This window comes from Vidua chalybeata, chromosome 18 (genome assembly GCF_026979565.1).
Source record: "Vidua chalybeata isolate OUT-0048 chromosome 18, bVidCha1 merged haplotype, whole genome shotgun sequence".
Classification (NCBI taxonomy): Eukaryota; Metazoa; Chordata; class Aves; order Passeriformes; family Viduidae; genus Vidua; species Vidua chalybeata.
Genome location: NC_071547.1, coordinates 9,081,143 through 9,100,815, shown reverse-complemented (window position 1 = coordinate 9,100,815; position 19,673 = coordinate 9,081,143). Strand labels below are relative to the sequence as shown.

General features: G+C 38.8%; 1 protein-coding gene across 7 annotated transcripts; it reads left to right on the top strand.

Moving 5' to 3' along the window:
- Nucleotides 1–9: 9 nt before the first annotated feature.
- RAB36 (RAB36, member RAS oncogene family) lies at nucleotides 10–18,482 on the top strand. Of its 7 annotated transcripts, none has more exons than XM_053959140.1 (13): nucleotides 10–227; nucleotides 807–883; nucleotides 1,007–1,210; nucleotides 3,490–3,586; nucleotides 5,064–5,152; nucleotides 7,660–7,725; nucleotides 8,381–8,482; nucleotides 10,111–10,175; nucleotides 10,760–10,811; nucleotides 12,120–12,201; nucleotides 13,197–13,287; nucleotides 13,827–13,946; nucleotides 14,154–15,848. In XM_053959140.1, exons 4-13 carry the CDS (start codon nucleotides 3,518–3,520, stop codon nucleotides 14,216–14,218), a joined length of 801 nt encoding a protein of 266 aa, XP_053815115.1. In that variant the 5' UTR covers nucleotides 10–227; nucleotides 807–883; nucleotides 1,007–1,210; nucleotides 3,490–3,517; the 3' UTR covers nucleotides 14,219–15,848. The 7 variants fall into 7 exon arrangements, 6 of the variants coding, with proteins under 6 accessions (XP_053815115.1, XP_053815117.1, XP_053815114.1 ...); XM_053959142.1 differs by lacking the exon at nucleotides 10–227 and adding an exon at nucleotides 2,622–2,759 and having other exon boundaries at nucleotides 737–883; XR_008433965.1 differs by lacking the exon at nucleotides 10–227 and having other exon boundaries at nucleotides 737–883; nucleotides 13,201–13,287.
- The last annotated feature ends 1,191 nt before the right edge of the window (nucleotides 18,483–19,673 follow it).

The following is a 19,673-nucleotide window of genomic DNA, read 5'->3' as shown; positions in this document are numbered from 1 at the left end:
CGGGGCGCGGGGCGCGCGGCGGGCGGGGGCTGAGGCGCGGCCGCTGAGGGGACCCGTGAGGGGACGGAGATGCCGCCCTGAGGTCCCGGAGTGGCGGCCGTTCTGCCTCGGTGTGGAGTCTCTCTCCTCGCCCCTTGTTTTCAAAGTAGTTTTACTTGAACAAAATCCAGGAAAATTCAGAGCGAACAAAATGGTGGTCTAGTTAAGGGCAGAAATACAGCAGGCAAGTGCCTTGGGGTACAAGGGCTGAAGGGAGCGCAGTAATTTTGGACTAGGTTTTCTTTCCTAATCTTCTCCAGAATGTCACTATGAACAGCTAGAATGTGTAGTAAGGGTTTCCATTATTACTTAGTCTCAATAACTGTTCAGAGAAAAGTACACGGGAATGAATTGCTCATTGCAATGTTGTGGCAGAATTTAAGGGTATTCTGGATTGTCAGATGTTATCTGGCGTCAGGAAAAAATTCTGAACAGCTTGTGCTATAAAAGGATAGTGCAGATAGTGAAGTCGTTGAGATGTTTTTCATTATGTCTGAGTAACAATTGTAATAATCAAAGTTCTTAAAAAGGATTTTACAAATCCAAAGTAATTCTGATCAGCCGGATTAAAATGCATCACAGGAATAGGTTCTGGTTTGTTGATCTTCAATATCCATAAAAGAAAAATTGCTACTTGAAAAAGGATAGTATTTCTTTTTCTGCAACATTTTAGAGCTGATTATTTACTTTACAGGTGATTTACCTGAATTAGATTAAACTTCCACTAACTATGTACTTGTAAAAGTTCACCTGATTTCCATAGGAAGAACATGAACATTTCTCAGCATAACAAGAGCAGGACCAAATCAGAGACTTGTCCCTCAGTGTTACCTCTGCTTTTGGTGTGAGTTGTTCTGTCTTGTCCTTCACTGTAGCTTGGAATACTGATTTTGTTAGTGGTCATGACGGTAACTTATTTTATGTATGCCTTCTGAATGCCTTCCTCACATCCTTTGTCTATCCACAGAAGCTGCTGGCACTACTGTTCTTGCAATGTTGAGATAAGGAGGGTTGTGATGCCATGGAGACACTGTGTTCCCAGCCCTCCCTGGTGACTGAATCCCCTTTCAGCTCTTTAAGAAAAGAAAATATGCATCATTCTCAGTATTTTTAGCATCTTTTTATTTGTTAAATTCTTTTCCTGTAACGGTGTGTCTTATTTCTCGATATGGTAAGTTGGGACATGCTTATGTGTACGTGATATTTACATTAAATACATTAAGTATAAGTGAAGATGGCCTCTCAATTTTGAAATCTATCTTTGTGGTTGCCTTGGTCCCTCCTGTACTTTGCATTCACTGAGATGGTTGACCTGTGGTTTTTGTAGCTTAGTTTGTAAAAGAGCTCTAGGAGAGGAGCAGTGAGTCAGTCTGTGTACACATGACAGGTGTTTACTATGCTTAGGAGGTGTTGAACTATGACTAGAACATGCAGAAAGCAAGTTAGTGTTTGAAACTCTTACCAACTCGTGGAGTTCTTGTTTTCAGAACTATACTAATTGTTCTGACATTAATTAAGACATTAATATTACCGTAAAATCATTCAAGCTGGCCAGAAGGGCAGGAGCACAGCATAACAAGGGTCTAGATCTCTCGAGTTTTATATGGTCACATGTAGCCTAAGTAGAACTCTCCATATGGTAATAGATAAATACTGTAATGTCACCTTCTTTTGTGAATAACCCATCAGCTACAAATCTGGGTTCTTTGTGGGGAAGTGGCTGTCTTGGTATGGTTGAGATCATATTGGGGCCTGAAGGGATTTAAAATTCCTCATGGAGGAGAATAAAACATTAATTCTAAGTAGTGGACCAGTTATTTTCTTAAGCATTATTCTTTATGCGTGTTTGTAAAACACAACTCTAGGGTTTTTTCTTCTGTGCTTGCTCACTGTTTAAAATTACTGGTCTGCTTTGATGTGCCCTTTAACCTTTTTAGTCTGCTGCAGAAGTGGGAGAGGCTTGTCTCCTGGTTCAAAATCTCTTCCAGCTTTATCAAAATATGACTGTTAGAATGGGACAGCTTTGTTTTCTCCTGAAAGTTGAAAATTTAAATCCTAATAAAATATATAAGCAAAATCTTTTAGCATCCTAAGTTGCACTCTGGCTTACTAAATGCTGTCTAAATTAATAAGTTAATTGACAAAACTTAGGTAATGCAAAATGGCTGTGTAATTTCTTAGTCCTTGTCTTTGGTGTTTTGTACGTTAGAAAGCAAGATTATTAATGAGTAGAAAGATATTTATATAATTCAGAATGTCTCATCAGTGGCATGCGCATTCTGACTTTAAAGCTGAGATGAAATCAAGTTGAAATGCTGAAAAAATCCCTTGGGAGTTTCTTTATAATTGCTGCTATGCTTAATATTAGCACTGTAACAGTTCCCCACTCCATTGGTTCCTTGTCTAATAGGTTAACCCTGCCCTTTGTATCCATATATACAACGATCTTTGAAGAGAATGGAACTGTTTCCTTATCCAGGATTAGGGACCATTGGGGTTATTGAGGAGCAGTTTCTGATCAAAGGAATCTGTATGACCACTAAAACGAGTTTATTGTTTTAAAACTACTGCTCTGTGTATAGTTAAATTACTCCATCTCTGCCTTCCCGGTCTGTGGAAGAAGGGGAGGAAGGGAATTGTTGCAAACCTGTTGCTATGGCCACGTAGCAGGGGCTGGGCTGCTTGCGCGGCTGGAATCCTGCTGCATCAGCTGCTGCTCGGTGAGTCCTTCCTTACACTTTGCTACAAGATGAAAATGCTCCCATTAGAAATGTTCTTTTGAATGCCAGTAAGAAATCGGTATCCTAATAAGGGTCCCCTCCCCCAGCAGCCCACGAGGTTTCCTTACATAACCAAATTGATGTATCTCAGGTGAGACAGCTGAATGCATTTGTGATTTTCTTGTGAACATTATTCTTTTTCCATGTCTGACAGATTTCATTCTTTCTGAGCTGATCTTGGATGAAAGTTTGATGTTGTGCTCAGAAATGTGGCAGCTTCATCTTTCCTCCCTTCTTCTTCTGACCACATGAAATCTGGAATCCCCTAACATTAATTAATGCACTTAGTGCAGAGGCATTTGAAACAATGATGAGCAAGATTTTAAAATTAAACACTGCAGAATCCTTTGAGGGCTAAACTGCAAGCACTTGGGTTGAATTAAGTGAGCAATTCTCTGCCCTCCTAGGGAATTAGAGTTGGTGCCTTGTAGTTTCAGAAGGCCACTGTTGGCTACTACAGCTATGTACACTGAGGTGGTCCTGTTTACATGAGGAACAGCTTTCCCTCCATGCAACCTGAGTTGAAGAATCACCAGTTCTTCAACTTTCTTTCAGTTGCACTAGAAAGATAAAAGGAAAAAAAAGATGATGAGTCTGCAAGAACTTGGTTAGTCTTTATCATGTTGTCCCTGTATTGAGGCAATTCCTGTTTCTCTGTACGTATTTTCAGATTTGTAGAATTTAACTGAACTTGGAGGATGAAGTCCAGCCTAATGCATTTGGTTCCTCCAGTGAGTAGAGAAAGAATAATCTCCCAGTTTCCCAAGGTAAGCATTTTTTATCTCTTTGGTTACAGTATGTAGCCCCTGCCACACTGATCTCTTTCCATTGTGCTAATATGGTATTTTAATTTAATTTAATGTACCCTTGTTGTCTTCTGTTAAAATTGCAAATTATTTAAGATTCTTTCAAAGTTTAATGTGACCTCATAGTCCCATTCAATGCTGATCTCTTTAATAACAATCCTCATTCTTCTTTCTAACCTTTACAAAAAGTGATTCTTGTGACAGAAGTGTTATCTTACAACATTTGTTGTTTTTTCAGCAAAACAGTAATAATTACATGCATAAGAGCTCCAAGACTGAGGGCAGAGAAGAACCAGAGCTGACATTAAATTTGCCAAAAAATCTAATTAGAGTCTTTGGTTAAAGAATTTAAGGCAATTTTAATTTTCTGTTTGTACAAGAACCTTAGTCATACAGTAGATCAAATGTAGTAGGCACTGTAGAAACACAGACAAAACCCCTTTGATGTCCCCAAAGACTTTTGTATTTGAAGTATAATAGAACAGTTAAGGACAGGGAAGGGCAAGGAATTACCACTTGTTTTTTTCAGTTGTTCAAAAGATCCTTTTAAGGGAATTAACTTTTTTTTTCCATTCTTGATCTCAGCGACATGTTTTGCTTTTAATTTTATGAAAAATACCACAAGTATTTTAAGCAAATGCAAGGTAAAATATATTTTCCTCATTTGTAACTAATTCCCAGTTAAAGAGCTAGTAATAAAAACAGCACTTCACACTTATAAAAGATTGAAAAAACTTCACAGTAAGAATGACTTGCTGGTGGTATGCTCCCATCCATGTTTGTCTTGTGTGTCTTAGATTGGTGGGATAATTGAAAGCACTTACTGTTGTACAGAATTGTGGCAGTAGCTCTCTGGCCACAGACAGCTTTCCCAGGCCTTTCTGGGAGAAGTCTGTGAGAAGATCAGAGAAAAGAATGAGAAACAATTCTTATTTTAACCTGCTGCACCTGTTGAACTGTGTTTTGGAGATTTGTTTACCAAAGGGTGGTTTCTTAATTAGCCAATGGTGATGGTGTTATGATTGAAGGACCAATTAGGTCCAGCTGTATCATAACTGTCTATAAAAGCAATGGGTTTCTTAATAATGATATATATAAAATAAAGAGATTGCTCAGCCTTCTGTGAATCATGGAGGCAATGCTAATTATTACCCAGCCAGGGCCCGCTGCAACAACACAGAATGACGAGCAAATGGATTTGGCCACAGGTGCTTAGGCAATGCTGGACACTGACACTCAGAAAGGTGCTCAAAGGATGGTGTTGTCCTAAGGAGTTTTTACAAATACAGCTCTGGGGAAACCTTACTGCCTTCTAACCCAACCTACCCCTTTTCTATAGGCTCTTGAACAACCCTTTTATCTGTTTTTCCTTGCCAGTTTGACTTCTTGCCAAGTAGCCATCACCCAGTTTGTCCCAGCAGCTGTTCTCTCTTTTCAGTGGTACACCCCTGAGGCCTGTCTGCAGTTTAAAGAGCACTTCCACACACAGGTCAGGACTGCTTGTCAGCAGAGCACTGGAACAGCTGGGTAAGTTTGTAATAACACAGGTATGCAAGGAAGAAAGTATTTTAAGCTCCTTACAGCCTCCTTTCTTCATTGGCTTCCCCCCCTCCTTTCCTCATATTCCTCACTCCAGTATGTTTCAAGGCAGCAAAGCCCCTGCATGGGACAGTTCTCTGACCTGTTCCACAGTACATGAATTGAGTGCCTGCCTCTTCTTCTGCTGGGATAGGTAGCATTGAAAAAATGGTGTACTAGTTTAGAAATGAAAAGGTTTTTAACACCCTTTAAATAAACACTTAGTTCAAAAGATCTAACAGATCCAGCCTTGCTGCGCTCTCTGTAGGTGTTCCAAAGGAGCAGTTAATAAAGGCTTTGGAGGGATATAAAGGCAGCAGTTCTAAGTTTATTGAAAAATCTAGGAATCTGGTTTTAGCCTTTTTGAAGTATGCGTGCTGAGAAGTTCTGTTTAAACGTTTCTTAAAACTGGAGCAAAATTCTGGTAAATATATAGCATTTAAAAATCATAATAAGCTGAGTTATACTCTACTAATAATCTTGAAGTTGTTTTTTTCCCTGCATTATCTCTCCACCACAACTGTTACTATTACTGATTTAATCTCTGAAGCAAGGCAAGAAAGCTAAACTGTGTTGAAATCATCACTATTCAGTTAAAATAAATAGGTGTACATTTTAGTGATAAATACTTCTGGTTTCAGTGTGAAGGATCCTCCATAAAGTGGAGCTCCTATGAATACTGACAATTAGCTCACTATTCCTCTAGCTCTAGAGTTGCTGACATGAGACTTGTCATGCTATCCATCTTTAAATGCAACTTTATATTCATTTCACTAGGGAGTCTTACTGAAAAAAAAAAAAAATTAACTGAAAATATGTCACCCTGAGAGACATCAGTGACTTTATCCCTTTTTTAGAAACACCGTCACTATCTTAGTTTCATGTAAATTTGTTACAAGTGTCTGGACAGTTTTCCTAGTAAGATATGCTTTATTGAATTGAGGTACTTTTTTCCTTCCATTTCCAAGATGTATTTGTTTGGGATTTTTATTATTCAGGTTTTTTTTAATTTCTATAGTAAACCAACTCTCTATGTAATTTATTCTGGTAACAGAGTATAACTAAAAATCTATGTGTTTTGTCTTTGTGAATAGAATTAAACGACTTTTCTGTCACTGCTTTCTAGATGTGATTATTATCTGGTCATATAGGTAATTTTTTGGTGGAATGGGGATAGGAAGGGCAGCCAGAGTGTTTTGTACAGTACTTGTAAAGCTTGACAGGAATAACCATTATCTTCCTTTTCCATTACCCCAACTAATAAAATATTTCTTTATCCTTTGGAAAGCTAGTCTGATAAATTCAGCAGCTAATGGCTTTATTTAATACTCTCCTGATAGTCTGTCATTGTGTTAAATGGTCTGATCTAGGGAGTTTTTTCCCCCCAGTACAAATTAATGGAACACACACCTCTAAACCATCACTTACTCTTTGGCTTTTCCCTTAAGGTCATTGATTTTATTCAGTGTTTTCTCAGTAACAGTAATCAGGAGCAAAGGGGCCTGTGGTCACCCAGTTAATGTTGACTGGCACACATAACTTTTTTTTCTTTTTTGGAAATATTAGTCATGCAGTCTACCAGTCAGTTTTTCAGCTATTTGGAATAGATAACACATCACGTGGAAGTTTACGTAACCAGAAATAGTATTCAATAGAAGATTAACTCCTTTGTTAAAAAGCAATTCCTTGATAGAAAAGAACATTAAACCTCTTAAGCCATTTTTGTAGCATTTGCACAGGAGATGTCAATCCAAGTTTAGGTCAACAAATGAACTAAAATTCACTTATCCACCTGGATCTCCTAAAAGAGACACAGTTTCAATTTTAAGAATGCAGGCTGAGTCACCTAAAGCCCATCTGCTGTATCCTGTGGGAGAACCTAGAGCAAAGAGGATTATTTGCATGAAGCCAGGTTCAGATTAATATTATTCCAGGTAGTCAGAAAATGTATTGGCTCTAACCCTGTGAGTTGTTTTTCCCAGAGGCACATTCTGCAGTGGGTTCTTTTATTATCAGCAATGTCTTATTTCTGCACTTAGGACTTCGTTTGTACCATTAAAGTCAATGAGAAACTTGGGATAAATTGGAATGTAAAGGATGCAGATACACTATGGTCTTATATGTAAACTTATGTAAAATTATGCCAAATGCATACACTTGTAGTCAAAGAAATTTTAATAGAATAAAATTTGTTCCACTGAATTGAAATTAAGAAAAAAAAAGCCAAAAAACAGGGTAAGAAATGGAGTATTTCTGCTCCAGAAGGGTTTAGTTTTTGGTGACTTTCTTTCTTGCAATTAAAGACTCAGATTGTGCAGCACAGTGGCACGTAGATAAACTGAAGTCACAGGTACATGTGCTCCTCACTTGCAATTTGAAGATCTAAATCAGAATTTTTAGCAGGAGACTGTGAAATTACTACTAAATTATGTAATATTTTCAAATATTTATAACAGGCTGAAAATATCCAAAGTGGTTGTGGTAGGAGACCTGCATGTTGGGAAAACCAGTCTTATCAACAGGTATGGTATATCTCAGTGGATGGTTTGATTCTCCTGTTTCTCAAATAAATGTTATCATGTTTCCACTGCTGGCTTTAGAGCAGTGCTTCATGGCTCTGTTTGAACCTGAACCAGTACTTCGTGGTTTTTTTAAAGACAAAATGAAGTCAAGAGTATGAGACAGTCTTGAGACATGAACACAGAAAGTTATGCTTTAGCACTTCAATCAGTATATGTTACATTCTCAGGTATTTTTATCCAGTCAAATATGATACAGTGTTTTCTTAAGGGATCCAGTCTAAAGGCTAAACAATTAGAAAACAATTTCAGTGTCTCTGTCTTGGTTTGCATTTGGGTCATTATTTACAAGCCAAAATAAATTCCCTTGTAACTAAAACTGGAAGATACTGTACCTCCCTTGAGAGCCCGAAGATGTTTTATTCTGAATCTCAGATTATCCTGAGAGTTTACTAGATATATGTGCTTTCTAGTTTGTTAAATAGTATCTCCTTTTCTTTTAGTTAGTGTCTTTATGTTTTTATGTCTGCTTCTACATTATATAGCAAATCCACAGTTAGTTTTTTCTTTTCTTCATAATTTACCCTAGACAGTGTTAGTTTTGCAGTTATTTGTACTTGTCTTACTAATATTTTATAATACTTTTTTTCAATTGCAGATTTTGTAAAGATCATTTTGACCGAGACTACAAGGCGACCATTGGAGTAGATTTTGAGATTGAACGTTTTGAGATAATTGGAATGCCATATAACCTCCAGATGTGAGTTGAAAGAGCATAGTTAAGCATTGCACAGAGTACAGTCTCAGCAGAGCTTGAATTGCTGCAGGCTGTAGTGGAATAAAGATATAAAAAATATAATACAATTGCACAAAGAATAATGTGATCTGAAGAAAAGATTCTGTCTCTGGACTTGCAGTTTTAGTAGAAATTTGACTCTTGGATTTCTCATGCCTAAAAAATATTACAAGCTTGTAAATGAAATTTCATCTTGGATGTCTTGCACTATTTCGGTAGAGTTCTGTCATTTTTACTCAACATTCATGAAAGAGAAGTAGAAGCTTTTGTCACAGCCACCAGTGCTTGTGTAACCCCAGTCTGTGATTTGAGTTTAGTAGGCACAGTGAGCACTGAACTTGGCTTTACTGGGGGTTTTTATTCCTGCAGTCATCAAAATTAATGATAAGGTGTCCAGTGATTTCAACAACTCTTAATTAGCAACTAATTAATTATCCCTAAATCATAGAAAGGCTGGAGTGGTTTTATTAGAATGTGAACCTAATATCTTTGATTTTCAACTTCACTTGTCACACTAGTGGGAATCCTGCCCTTCTTCCACCTGCTTTGGGTCTGTGGAGTGGTGTCCCTTTGTGTTTCTGGTGGCCAGCAGCATTGTTCTGTAGGCGGCATTATGGAATCATCTGTAGTGTGACCTAGAGCAGAAATAAGATGCTTTGCATGAGATATTTTAGTGCATAAATTTTAAAAACCTTTTTACTTAGGAACACTTTTTTCCTGGTGAGATCACTGATGTAAATAGATGGCTTGTGGTATTTATTGAAAAATCCATTTCCCACTGATTTCACTGCAATTGTGTTTGGGAAGTTTTGCCAGGTGCTATCCTTTCAAAACTTGAGTCCTCTAAAAATCCAGACTCATGCATCAACATTGTGCAAACTGAAGCAATAAGGTCAGGTTGCATTATCTGCAGTGTCTTCAGAAGCTGGGTAGAACATTTCCATATGATAAGCACTAGTGCCCCCTCTTGCTGAGAGATTTCCATACAAGATATATTTGCAAGTATCCGTGACTGGCAGTACAAGGCTACAGCAAAACCCAAACCTCTGTAGTGCTGGCACTAGCTGAAGGCACTGCATATCATGTTCATTAATGAGAAGGACATTCTTGATTTTATTTAATGGTGTCATTAGTACCTGGTAGACTGAGCTGCAGGTGTCTAATTTGTAGTGTAGAGACAGATATCTAGCAGTTGCAAGATTCTAACATGGGCTAATACGTGACTTAGCTAGTATTAGCACAGAAAATTTACAAAACTAGATTGCACTAGAAATACATGCAAATTACATAGGTGAAAGAAAAAAAATTGTTAAGGAAAGGACATTACTATGCAGAATACAAATATTTGAATTGTCTCCAAAATGATTAGTATTTTTTAAGAAAAGGTAAAAATGGTGTTTGCATGTCTTCATTGACTAATAGAGCTTTACTGTATTTCTATCAGTAGTTAATGAATAATATGTTCCAGATGGTGACACTTCTCTGGTATCACATTCTTCTCCGCCTTGTACCAGTCTGCTTCATTAACATGTTTACTCAGGTTACCCTGGGTTTCATTAACCTGAAATTTCTTTTTTCCCCCTGTTGCACAGATGGGACACAGCAGGTCAGGAGAAGTTCAAGTGCATTGCATCTGCTTACTACCGAGGAGCAGAGGGTGAGAGCAATATTAATTTGATCCTGCTTTTGTTGGGAGGCTGTATTTTGTACAGCAACGTACATCCATATATACTCCTTGGGAAGGTACCTATAGACACACTGTGGTGGAATGGATTGCTCTTTGTTGCAAGGAAGAAGTGATGAAGAAGTTAATGACTTGATGTGTTGTCACATCTGCAAGCTCCGAGTGTTCTGATGATGCAGTGATAGAAAGTGGCACTTGTGACTAGGGGGGAAAGAATTTGAGGTCGGGTGAGATTAATGCTGGAGTTGGAAGTGGATATTTCTGGCTTTCCCTTTGGTAAGAGACAATCCTGTGGTAATTTGTGGTCCCAAAATGAAAGGGTTGAGAGCACTACAGACTGCAGACTATAGATATAACCTTGAAGACTTAGGTCTTATTGGGTGCTAGAAAAAGAAAGGGAATGAGCAAATGGATAGTCTTCCACTTCCTATGTGTTAAATCTGTTCTTACACCTTATACATAAACATTCTCTCTGTTTAACAAGACAGGTTGGAGAGACTTCTGATACACTTTCTAATTTAATTACTTTTTTTTTCTGTTCTTGTCTGTTATTGCAGTTATAATAACAGTGTTTGATCTGGCTGATATCCAAACTTTGGATCACACCAAGTAAGTTTCTGCATTTTGGCTTATCTTTTAAAGGTTTTTACAGCAGGTTTAATTGCCTTCCATATGTAGGTGTTAAGAGCTTGCTGGATCATGAGTGTATTTTCTATTGAGCTACGAAATTGAAAATGACAGTTACTAGTTTGGATTACATAGGGAGGGATATTTTTGAAGAAAATGCAGAGCATAAATTTGAACTGCTTACACTTGACTTCCTTTAAAGTCAGTGCAGAGAGAAAGGCACTTCAGTAAAAGCTTGATCTTTCCAAAGCTAGACATGCAAAAAAAGATGAAGTGCACTCCAAAAGCATTTTTTTTTACTTCATTTGCTATAAATAGAATAACAGGCTGGAATCTAATGTAAATGATAAAACTGATGAGATGCATCTCATGCATAATGTCTCGTGAGCCTTCCATTTTTTAGGTGCACTCTTATCCCAAATTCTCTGGTTTCTGTGATTCTCATGGGAGATAGGCTGTCAAAAAGAGGAGAGAAAATAAAAACCTCAAGTTTAGATACAGCTAAACTTACTAGTTCAGATCCTTGTAATGATTTGGTTGCAACAACACAATAATTATTATGAGTAAACTCATTCTGCTTTTAGTGCAGGCTGCAAAACCCTGCATGGATCTATGATCCACACTGCTGTCACAGCTCAGAGAATATGTATTTCTAACGTGCTGTTGTGACTGTAATGCAGGTACAGACTTCTTTACAACCTGTACTCTGTCTTATTTGAATGTGTACTATGGTGCTTAGCTCATTTACATAGGACTTTGTAAAATAATATATATATTAGTGTCTCTGCTTGGCTGAAAGTAATTGAAGCCTGTGAACCTGATTTCCCACACACGCACACACTCCCTTCCCTTCTTGACTTGTGTTGGATGACTCAAGAGAAACTTGATTGCCAGAGTAACAGGAATATAAAAGCTTGTGAGACAAGAATCATACAGCCTTCATAGGGAGCTGTTTTATAATGCTGAATAGATTATTTCACTCTTTATTCCCATTTGTATCTAACCTGCTATGTGGTTCATACCTTTTCAGTTGCTTCTTGCTTTCTTATTCTTTATCTGGCACCAAACTTTGCCCTCTCCCTTACACTGAGAAATATCCTCTCTTGGTGCTAAAATGATTGTTGAATTTGTACTCTGCCATGGATATGATTTTATGAAGGAAAAAGGCTTTTGATACTCTCACATAAGTTCTTCAGTTCTTCCACTCAGTTTTCTTGTGACCCTATTATCTGTCATATTCTCCTGTACTCCTTGTTCCCTCTGGCTGATTCTGTCTTTTTTGTATTTCAGACAGTGGCTAGAAGATGCATTGAGGGAGAATGAGCCAGATTCTAGCTTCATCTTTCTGGTTGGAACAAAAAAAGATTTGGTGGTGAGTAAATTGAGTGCAGATAAGGAAATCAGATTTTCCCTAGTTCCTCAAGCGATTTCCCTTGCTAGTTGTGCACAATGTCATTGAGATAAAGACCTTGAGTGAAAAACTTAAAAGGTAAATTGAACAGCTCACTTGAAAGCAATTAAAGAAGAGACTCTCTGAAAAAAATGGGTAGTTAGTGAAATATTTCTTGCATGACATTTTTCAAGCATATATAAACATACATAGTGATCTTGAAGGTTTTGTTGTTCTGTAACTGTTCATAGGTTTTCTTCTTTCTCTCTATTTAAAATAACTGCAGTATGAAATTTAGAGCATTATATGTATTTTTGTTATGCCAGCAAGCCTGACATGCTGGATTTGAATCCTAGAAATATGGAATTCTAAGCTAGATATTCACAACTGAGTATTAGAGTTCATAGAGCTATTGGAAAAATCAGATGGAAATCAGTTTTTAAGGAATGGTGTGTTCATTACTCAGGAACAGGGAAGGTTTCTTACTTAATTGAATATCACATAATTTTCAAAAGAACAGGGTGAATGCAGTATGTAATCTATACAATTCTCAGTCCTATGTTTGTCTTTCTGTAGAAAAAAGATTTTTAAAGCTTTGAAAACAAACCTGTTTCTTCTGTTACTAGTTGGTCCCACAGCTCTTCTGCTGAGAATGATGGGGTTACAAGGATTTAAAGACCATTAACTGGGCTGCTGACTTGATAGTTCCTTACCAGGGAATGTGTTAGATACAAGGGTCACTTGTTAACTCTTGTTTTGTTTCAGTGCTGTGGGAGCTGAGTGGAGACTTCCATTTAAAGCCAGTACTAAACAGTTGAACGTTCTTGCAGTCATATCTGATTGCCCAAGTCTAGGCAAGGTCAGAAAGGCCGCTGAGGAAGCTAGAAGCATCACAGTGTAGGTGCTATGGCAGTGCCTGTGTGCTGTTACCAGCCCAGCCACACTTCTGTTCAAGCTGTTCCATGTTGTTTGCCCAGTCAGATGCTGTGTGTGAAAGGACAGAGCTGGATGCCATCCGTTTTGCCAAGGAGATGCAGGCAGAATACTGGTCGGTTTCAGCCAAAACAGGTAAATTACTGCACAGGATGTAAAAATAGCATAACCATGAGGACTGATGTTGGAATGGGAGGAACTTATCCCACCATTGCTAGTTTTTTTGTTGTTGTTCTTGTATTTTGTTGCTATGAGAAACTTCAGTCTTATTAATGGCTGATTTTATTTGAGCATTTGTACGTGTGCTTTCACTGTTGTGTATGCAGAAAGAAACAATCAAGCTGCTTTGCAGTATCTGAGCATGTATAATTCATAGATAGTTACATAAATACACATGTGCACTACTACTCAACGTTTGCAATGGAAAAAGATTACACCACAAAATGAATTCTCTCTGTCGCTGGCTAAAAATAAAGGTGCAGCATAGGGTACAGTATTCCAAAGTAAGAAAATTAGAAATTCTTTCTGCAGTGATCAGAACGGGAGATGGGTTGTTAGAGAGGCCTGTTCTGTCCCAATATTGAGCAGTCAGCTGTTCACAGATGTGCTTGTTATGCTTGATCATCTGTTGATGTGTGTTTATAAAAACACATCATTTCTGTCTTGTTTCCTAGGAGAAAATGTCAAAGAATTCTTTTCCCGAGTTGCTGCCTTGGCCTTTGAACAGTCCATGATAAAGGAGCTGGAGAGCACTCCTGGGCGCAGGGCCCAAATTGGGACAGGAAATCTCATCAGTATGTGGAGTTTTGCTTTTTGTGTGCATTTTTCTTGTTTATATTCCGAAGGACTGGGGAAGTTTTTCAAGCATTAGAGCCAGTTTCAAACACCTGCAAGGTTTTAGTCTATGGGAGTGACTGGGCCTGCATCCAGCTTTTGTTACCCTTAATATCAGATGGTATAATTTCTTGTATGTTGATTTTGTAACTTTCTTGTTTCCCCAGAGCTAGAGAAGGACATTATGGAAATTCCAGAAGACAATGCTCAAGTCAGCCTGAGTTGCTGCTAACTGTCAACTGTTTCTGCAAGTGCCACACTTCTCTGCAAGAATGCTCTCAAACCAGAAATAGAGAGCTTTAATTTTAGAAATGAGGGAGGAAAAACTTACCCAAACTTTCTTGCTGAGAGTTCCCTTGCTGCTGCAAGCTCCCTGTGCAGGGGGGTACAATTGTTATGTACACCTTTCTCTGTGTAGCTGAAACATAGCATCCTTGTCTTAATGCAAGAAGACATTGCCAGTGCCATGGGCTCACCTGTCTGCCAAAAAGGCTTGTAGTCAAAAATGATCTCATTTTACTGTGCCGTTTTTTGATAATTCTCTAGAAATCTTAGCTAGTAAGGTGGCATTCTCTCATGGGAGCAGGAAACAAGTGGCAGTTCAGAATGAAGGGTGGTATCAATACGGTTTTGCCTTTTAAAACCATCATGTAAAATAGCTCTGATTGCTTTCATGCATTCCAAGTATTTTAAAACTATTTGAAAATAAATCTTTTAAAGTATCAGGCTTGGAAGTACACAAATGCAGACTACATAGTTTCCACTGTGGTTTCTCCAGTCAGGAAAAATGTTTATTACTTTTCATTTTCCACTTGAGAATCAGAGCCCAGTATTAAATATTTCCAAGCCTAAAAGAAGTCCAGGTAGGAACTTGGTTGTTTTAACACAACTGTCTAATATTTTGAAAAATGTTGCCAGATAAGAATGCTATTCTTTTCCGTTCTCTTGAATAAGAAAGAACGGTCACACAGGTGCATAAAATGGAAAACATATTATTTCCCTCTAATTTTTCCAATAGCTCTCTGAACTCTAATACTCTGTTGTATCTAGCTTAGAATTCCATGTTTCTAGGATTCACATCCAACATGTCAGGCTTGCTGGCATAAAAAAATATATAATCCTCTAAATTTCATACTGCAATTATTTTAAATGAAGAGAAGGAAAACCTGTGAACAGTTCCAAGGTACTGTTTCTTAGGATATTGATTCAATCATTGCAGAAAAAACTGTATCTTTAAAAATAATTATAACAGGACTTAAATTTGAGCTGCTGAGAAATAAAGACAGTTGTTAATAATGAAATGCATCAATCTGAAAATATTCTGGATTCTCTGCCATTTTTCCTGCTTCTATCAGAAAGGGGAAAAAGTGGAGTAAAGATAGCTTGAGCATGCTTTTTATTACATTTTCCTTTTGATGTAAGTTAGGGCAGCTTCCTAGAATATGATGAATAGAGATCTAGGAACTCTGTGTCTTTTTTTTAATCAGACAGTCTTCACTTTGGCAATTGTGCTGCCTGTTGGCAAGGACACAAATGTAGCATTTGGTGGAAAAAATGAATCTGTGAGGGTACAAAAGGAGCTCTTTATCCAAATGTGTAATATTTTGACCTTATGATGTTCTATGCAGTTGTTAAATTCCAGAGTCTGTTTCACAAGGGAGGTGAATTTACACTGTGCTCGTAGCACAGGCCTTGGCTGGGTGGCCATGGCTTTGTGTTTCCTGAGCCTGAGTGAGTGTGGAGAGTGAGTGTGGAGATGGTTCACTCTGCTGCAGCAGATCAGGATAGCTGGGCTTCAGTGCTGACATGAGACAGTGTTTGCACTGCAAAATGACTTGGGAATAAATCTAAGAAAAAATCCATTTTTGGTTTTTTTTTTTCCCACCAAGAAATATATCTCCTAAGGGTTTCTTCTGTTGCTGAGCTCAATTATTGTACAAAGTCACAGAGATGCAATCTCTTCAACAACACGATCATGTTGCCTGGGAAATCAACTGGGACAGTTTTTTCCTAGGGATTCAGCACATTGCATGATGTCATTACCATTTTGCATCATCTGGAGCTCCAAAAACTTCACATACAAATGTAATAGTCTATCAGTCATCAGCTATCATGGGACAATAGCCTGAGTCTGTTTATGAAAGACATAAACAGACATAAACAGATGGATGCTTTGAGTGTTTTTTGTTTGGTGGTTTGTTGGGTTTTTTGTTGTAACTTTTTGTTTGTGTGTTTGGGGTTTTTTTGTGTGTTTGTTTTTTTTTTTTGCCTGCTTGGTTGGTTTTAAGGGTGTTTTTAGCACCACTGAAACCTCCTCTGCAAAGAACTCCATATTAATAATTTATCATCTAAAACGAATCTTGGATCATATTGCAAATGATGAGTTGCTTAGGAAAGCACAAAGGAAACTAACTATAGAAAATAAATACAAATTTGTAAGTTCTACCTGGCCAATGTTTTATCTCTGTAAATCCATTCTATCAATAAATTAATTGAATTTAAAGAAGCCTTAATATTTGAAAAACAGTGTTGAAAAAACTTCATTAACTCTAACTATAGGTAGGCTAAACCACAATTTCTGTACCAGTTGAAATCCCCCCAGTGATCATGGCAACAGTCAGTTTTACCTTCCTTGTGGAATTTGCAGTGAGAAATTGAAGTAAACTTCGGAGTCAGTCTGAAGCAAAGGTAAAAAGCAATTGTAACAATCCATTTTCCAGAAGAAGTACTGAAGTTGTACTGTTTCTTGTCTTTAATAAGTAAAAGCTAATGTGTACATGGATAGTGGATGCATTTGTGCTGAGCAAACCCACTGGTAATACATCAAAAGCCATTTAAGAAAGCCACCTGACAAAGTTAATTTCTTACTATAAAAGCCTGCTCTTTTAATTTTTAACAGTGTTATTTCACCTGTTGAGTTATTATTTGACACTTAAGGTATAATTGTTTATATTTACATAGGTCATAGGATTCAGAACACTCTGAATCCTGTTGGTTCCCAGCTCAGGTTTACATTGTGGTGGGACTGGAGTCCATTCTCCATGAATAAATCTGTCCCCTTCTTTGTGTTTTTGGCTTCCCATTAATAGTTAGAGGTTGTTCTAAGGTAACATGCTGGTGAGTGAATGCTCTGAACACTCTGTATCACATCTCTGAGCATGTAAGTTAAAATGAAACATTTGGCAAGTTGTAGGAGAATATGTATTTGGTGGTGGAGAGGGTTGATAACTTTCCTGTGTTTTTGGCCTGGAAGTTGTTCTCAGTGAGAAATTGCCATTGTCTGAATTTGGAGAAGGAGAGTTCTTTTTTTTCCCCCCATGTTCATAGAATGATTTAGACTGAATGGGACTTCCCAAGACTTGTCAGCTGTATCAAACACCTCCAAGAGTGCTGCTTTGTGTTAACAAAAATATTATTTTTTTTAGTTTCAACCACATATTAATCAGAAACCATATTTTGTTTCTCATTTTAAAAGCTCAGCTTACTCAGCTTATGTCCTACGGTTTTTTGTTTGTTTATTTGTTTTTGTTTTCCTCAAAACCCCCCGGTTCTGCCGCGTGGTATGATGCTGAAGACCAGCTCTGGAGTGACAGCTCGAGAGCTTTACCCAGAGCCAAGCGGCTCCTTCTTCCCACAAGAGGGAGCCCGGCGGTCACTGCAGGATCAGCTTCGTGCCGGCTCGGAAGCGCTTTGCGATCTCTCACCGGCCAGCAGAGGGGATGTGCCGGCAGGCCGGCCCGAGTTTAGCCCCTCATCGCAGGATTCTCAGTCTCAAATCACAGGTATGTGTCTGCCACCGTAGTCTTAAAGAAATTTTGTATCCACTTAAAATACTGCTCTCTTCATATCAGCAAATATCAGCAAAAATTCAGAGAACACTTCAATTCCCAGTGGAATTTCTGGAGTTGTGCTACCTCAGTAGATAAAGAGGGTGTAGTTGTTTATCAGTATTATTCACTAAAAGGTAAGTGTGCACACAGCAATCCCTCATGTGACTCATTACAGTTCTTAACTCCCTCCAGAAAGGACACAAATGTCAGAAAAGTGGACCCAAATAGAAATCACTCCAGAAATAAATCAGAATGATGAGCCTTCAGTAAAAGTTCTGTATGAATTCAGAACAGATCCCAGTGATGTCACATACCTGCCAGTGTTTATAACTGTGCCAGTACAATCTTATTATTTCTAGAAATACATTGTATGTCAGAATTTTGTTGCTCAAACTGCCACTAAGCAAACCAATGGTATCAATAGAGAAAATGCAGTTTATTTCTGTGACAGATTGAGAAGTCTTGAATGATTTATAGAGTTATTTATTAAACATATAGATTTTTTAATGATTTAGGTCATAATCTGTTTTCCATGCAGGTCAGCCAATGCCTGTTAGATGTTAAAAGCTGAGGAAACAAGTGCAGGAAAAGCAGTGTTAAAGCCAGGAAACGAAACCAAGAGGGATGAACTATGCAAAAGTGAATACATGAGTAGCCATTTATGATATAGCTGAAAGTACCCCAAAATATTTTCATTGGCATATAAAAAAGCATGGAAAGGAAAACTGTTTAATGGATTTTGAAACAGTACATATCTCAAAGGTAAGAGACCTACTCCCGTGGAGTTGTGCTTTTCATTCCTATGGGATTTTATTAGTTCTTACCAGGGCTATATCCCACTCTCTTTTCTAGCAACACGTACCAGAAAAAAATATGCTTCACCACGAACATGAAAGAAATAGTTTTATGGGGGATATGAGGGGTACATATCTTCTTTGCCTGTCCACCAAACAGGCAAGATGGAGCTTTGGTTGTTTTTTACCCTTTTCACAGAGGCTGAATTAGTACATGGAAAGGACACATGCTGTAAGCAAGGTTAAGAAGGAAGCGTGATGGTGTGATTTCAGAAGGAAAGTAATACCCAGCAGCCAGAATTCTGTTTAAATCATTTGCTACCCTTCACCCAGAGGTGAAGTGTGGGACTGAGTTACTGGGGCTAAATAATATACAGGACAAAAGTGAGATTAATGCCCAAACAAAACAGCCTTTATTGTCAGTATCAGAGTAGCAGTTGCCCATCTCAGAGATCCAGCTTATAATTTACTGGCAAGGAAGGTAAGATTGAGGGAATGACAAGCGTGCTACTAACCAGCACTTATATGAGTGGGGGAAAACGTGACCTTTGAAGGTGAGCTGCATCAATGCCTGGGGGGAGAGCCTTGTTATGAACATAAGAGAGAGCACAGAGACGTGCTGGTGTTTATACATAATATATGAGGGCATGGCTGTATGGACGGGAATGGATACCTCCCTATGCACACAGGGCTGTGTGCATGGCACGTTCTTAACCAGTCTTAGCTATGGTCGTGTCTGTACGGTGTGAGGATGCCCAGGCCTGTGGCTGCAAGGGCGAGCGGGCGGGACTGCTCACGACTTTGCCTTTGTCTCACGGGGAGCCGTGAGGAAGGCGCTGGGGGCCCCCCACCCCCGCGAGTCCCCCGGCCCGGCGGGCCCGGCTGCCCCTTTAAGAGGCCCCAGCGCCGTGTCAGTGCCTGCGCCGGGTCCTTCCCTCCCCTCCCCTTCCGCAGCGCCGCCGGAGCCGGGCCGCGATGGGCCGCCGCGGGCAGCGGGGGCTGCGCCGCCGGGGGGGCTCCCGCGGGGCCGCGGGGCGCTCGGGCACCGCCGGGTAGCGGCGGA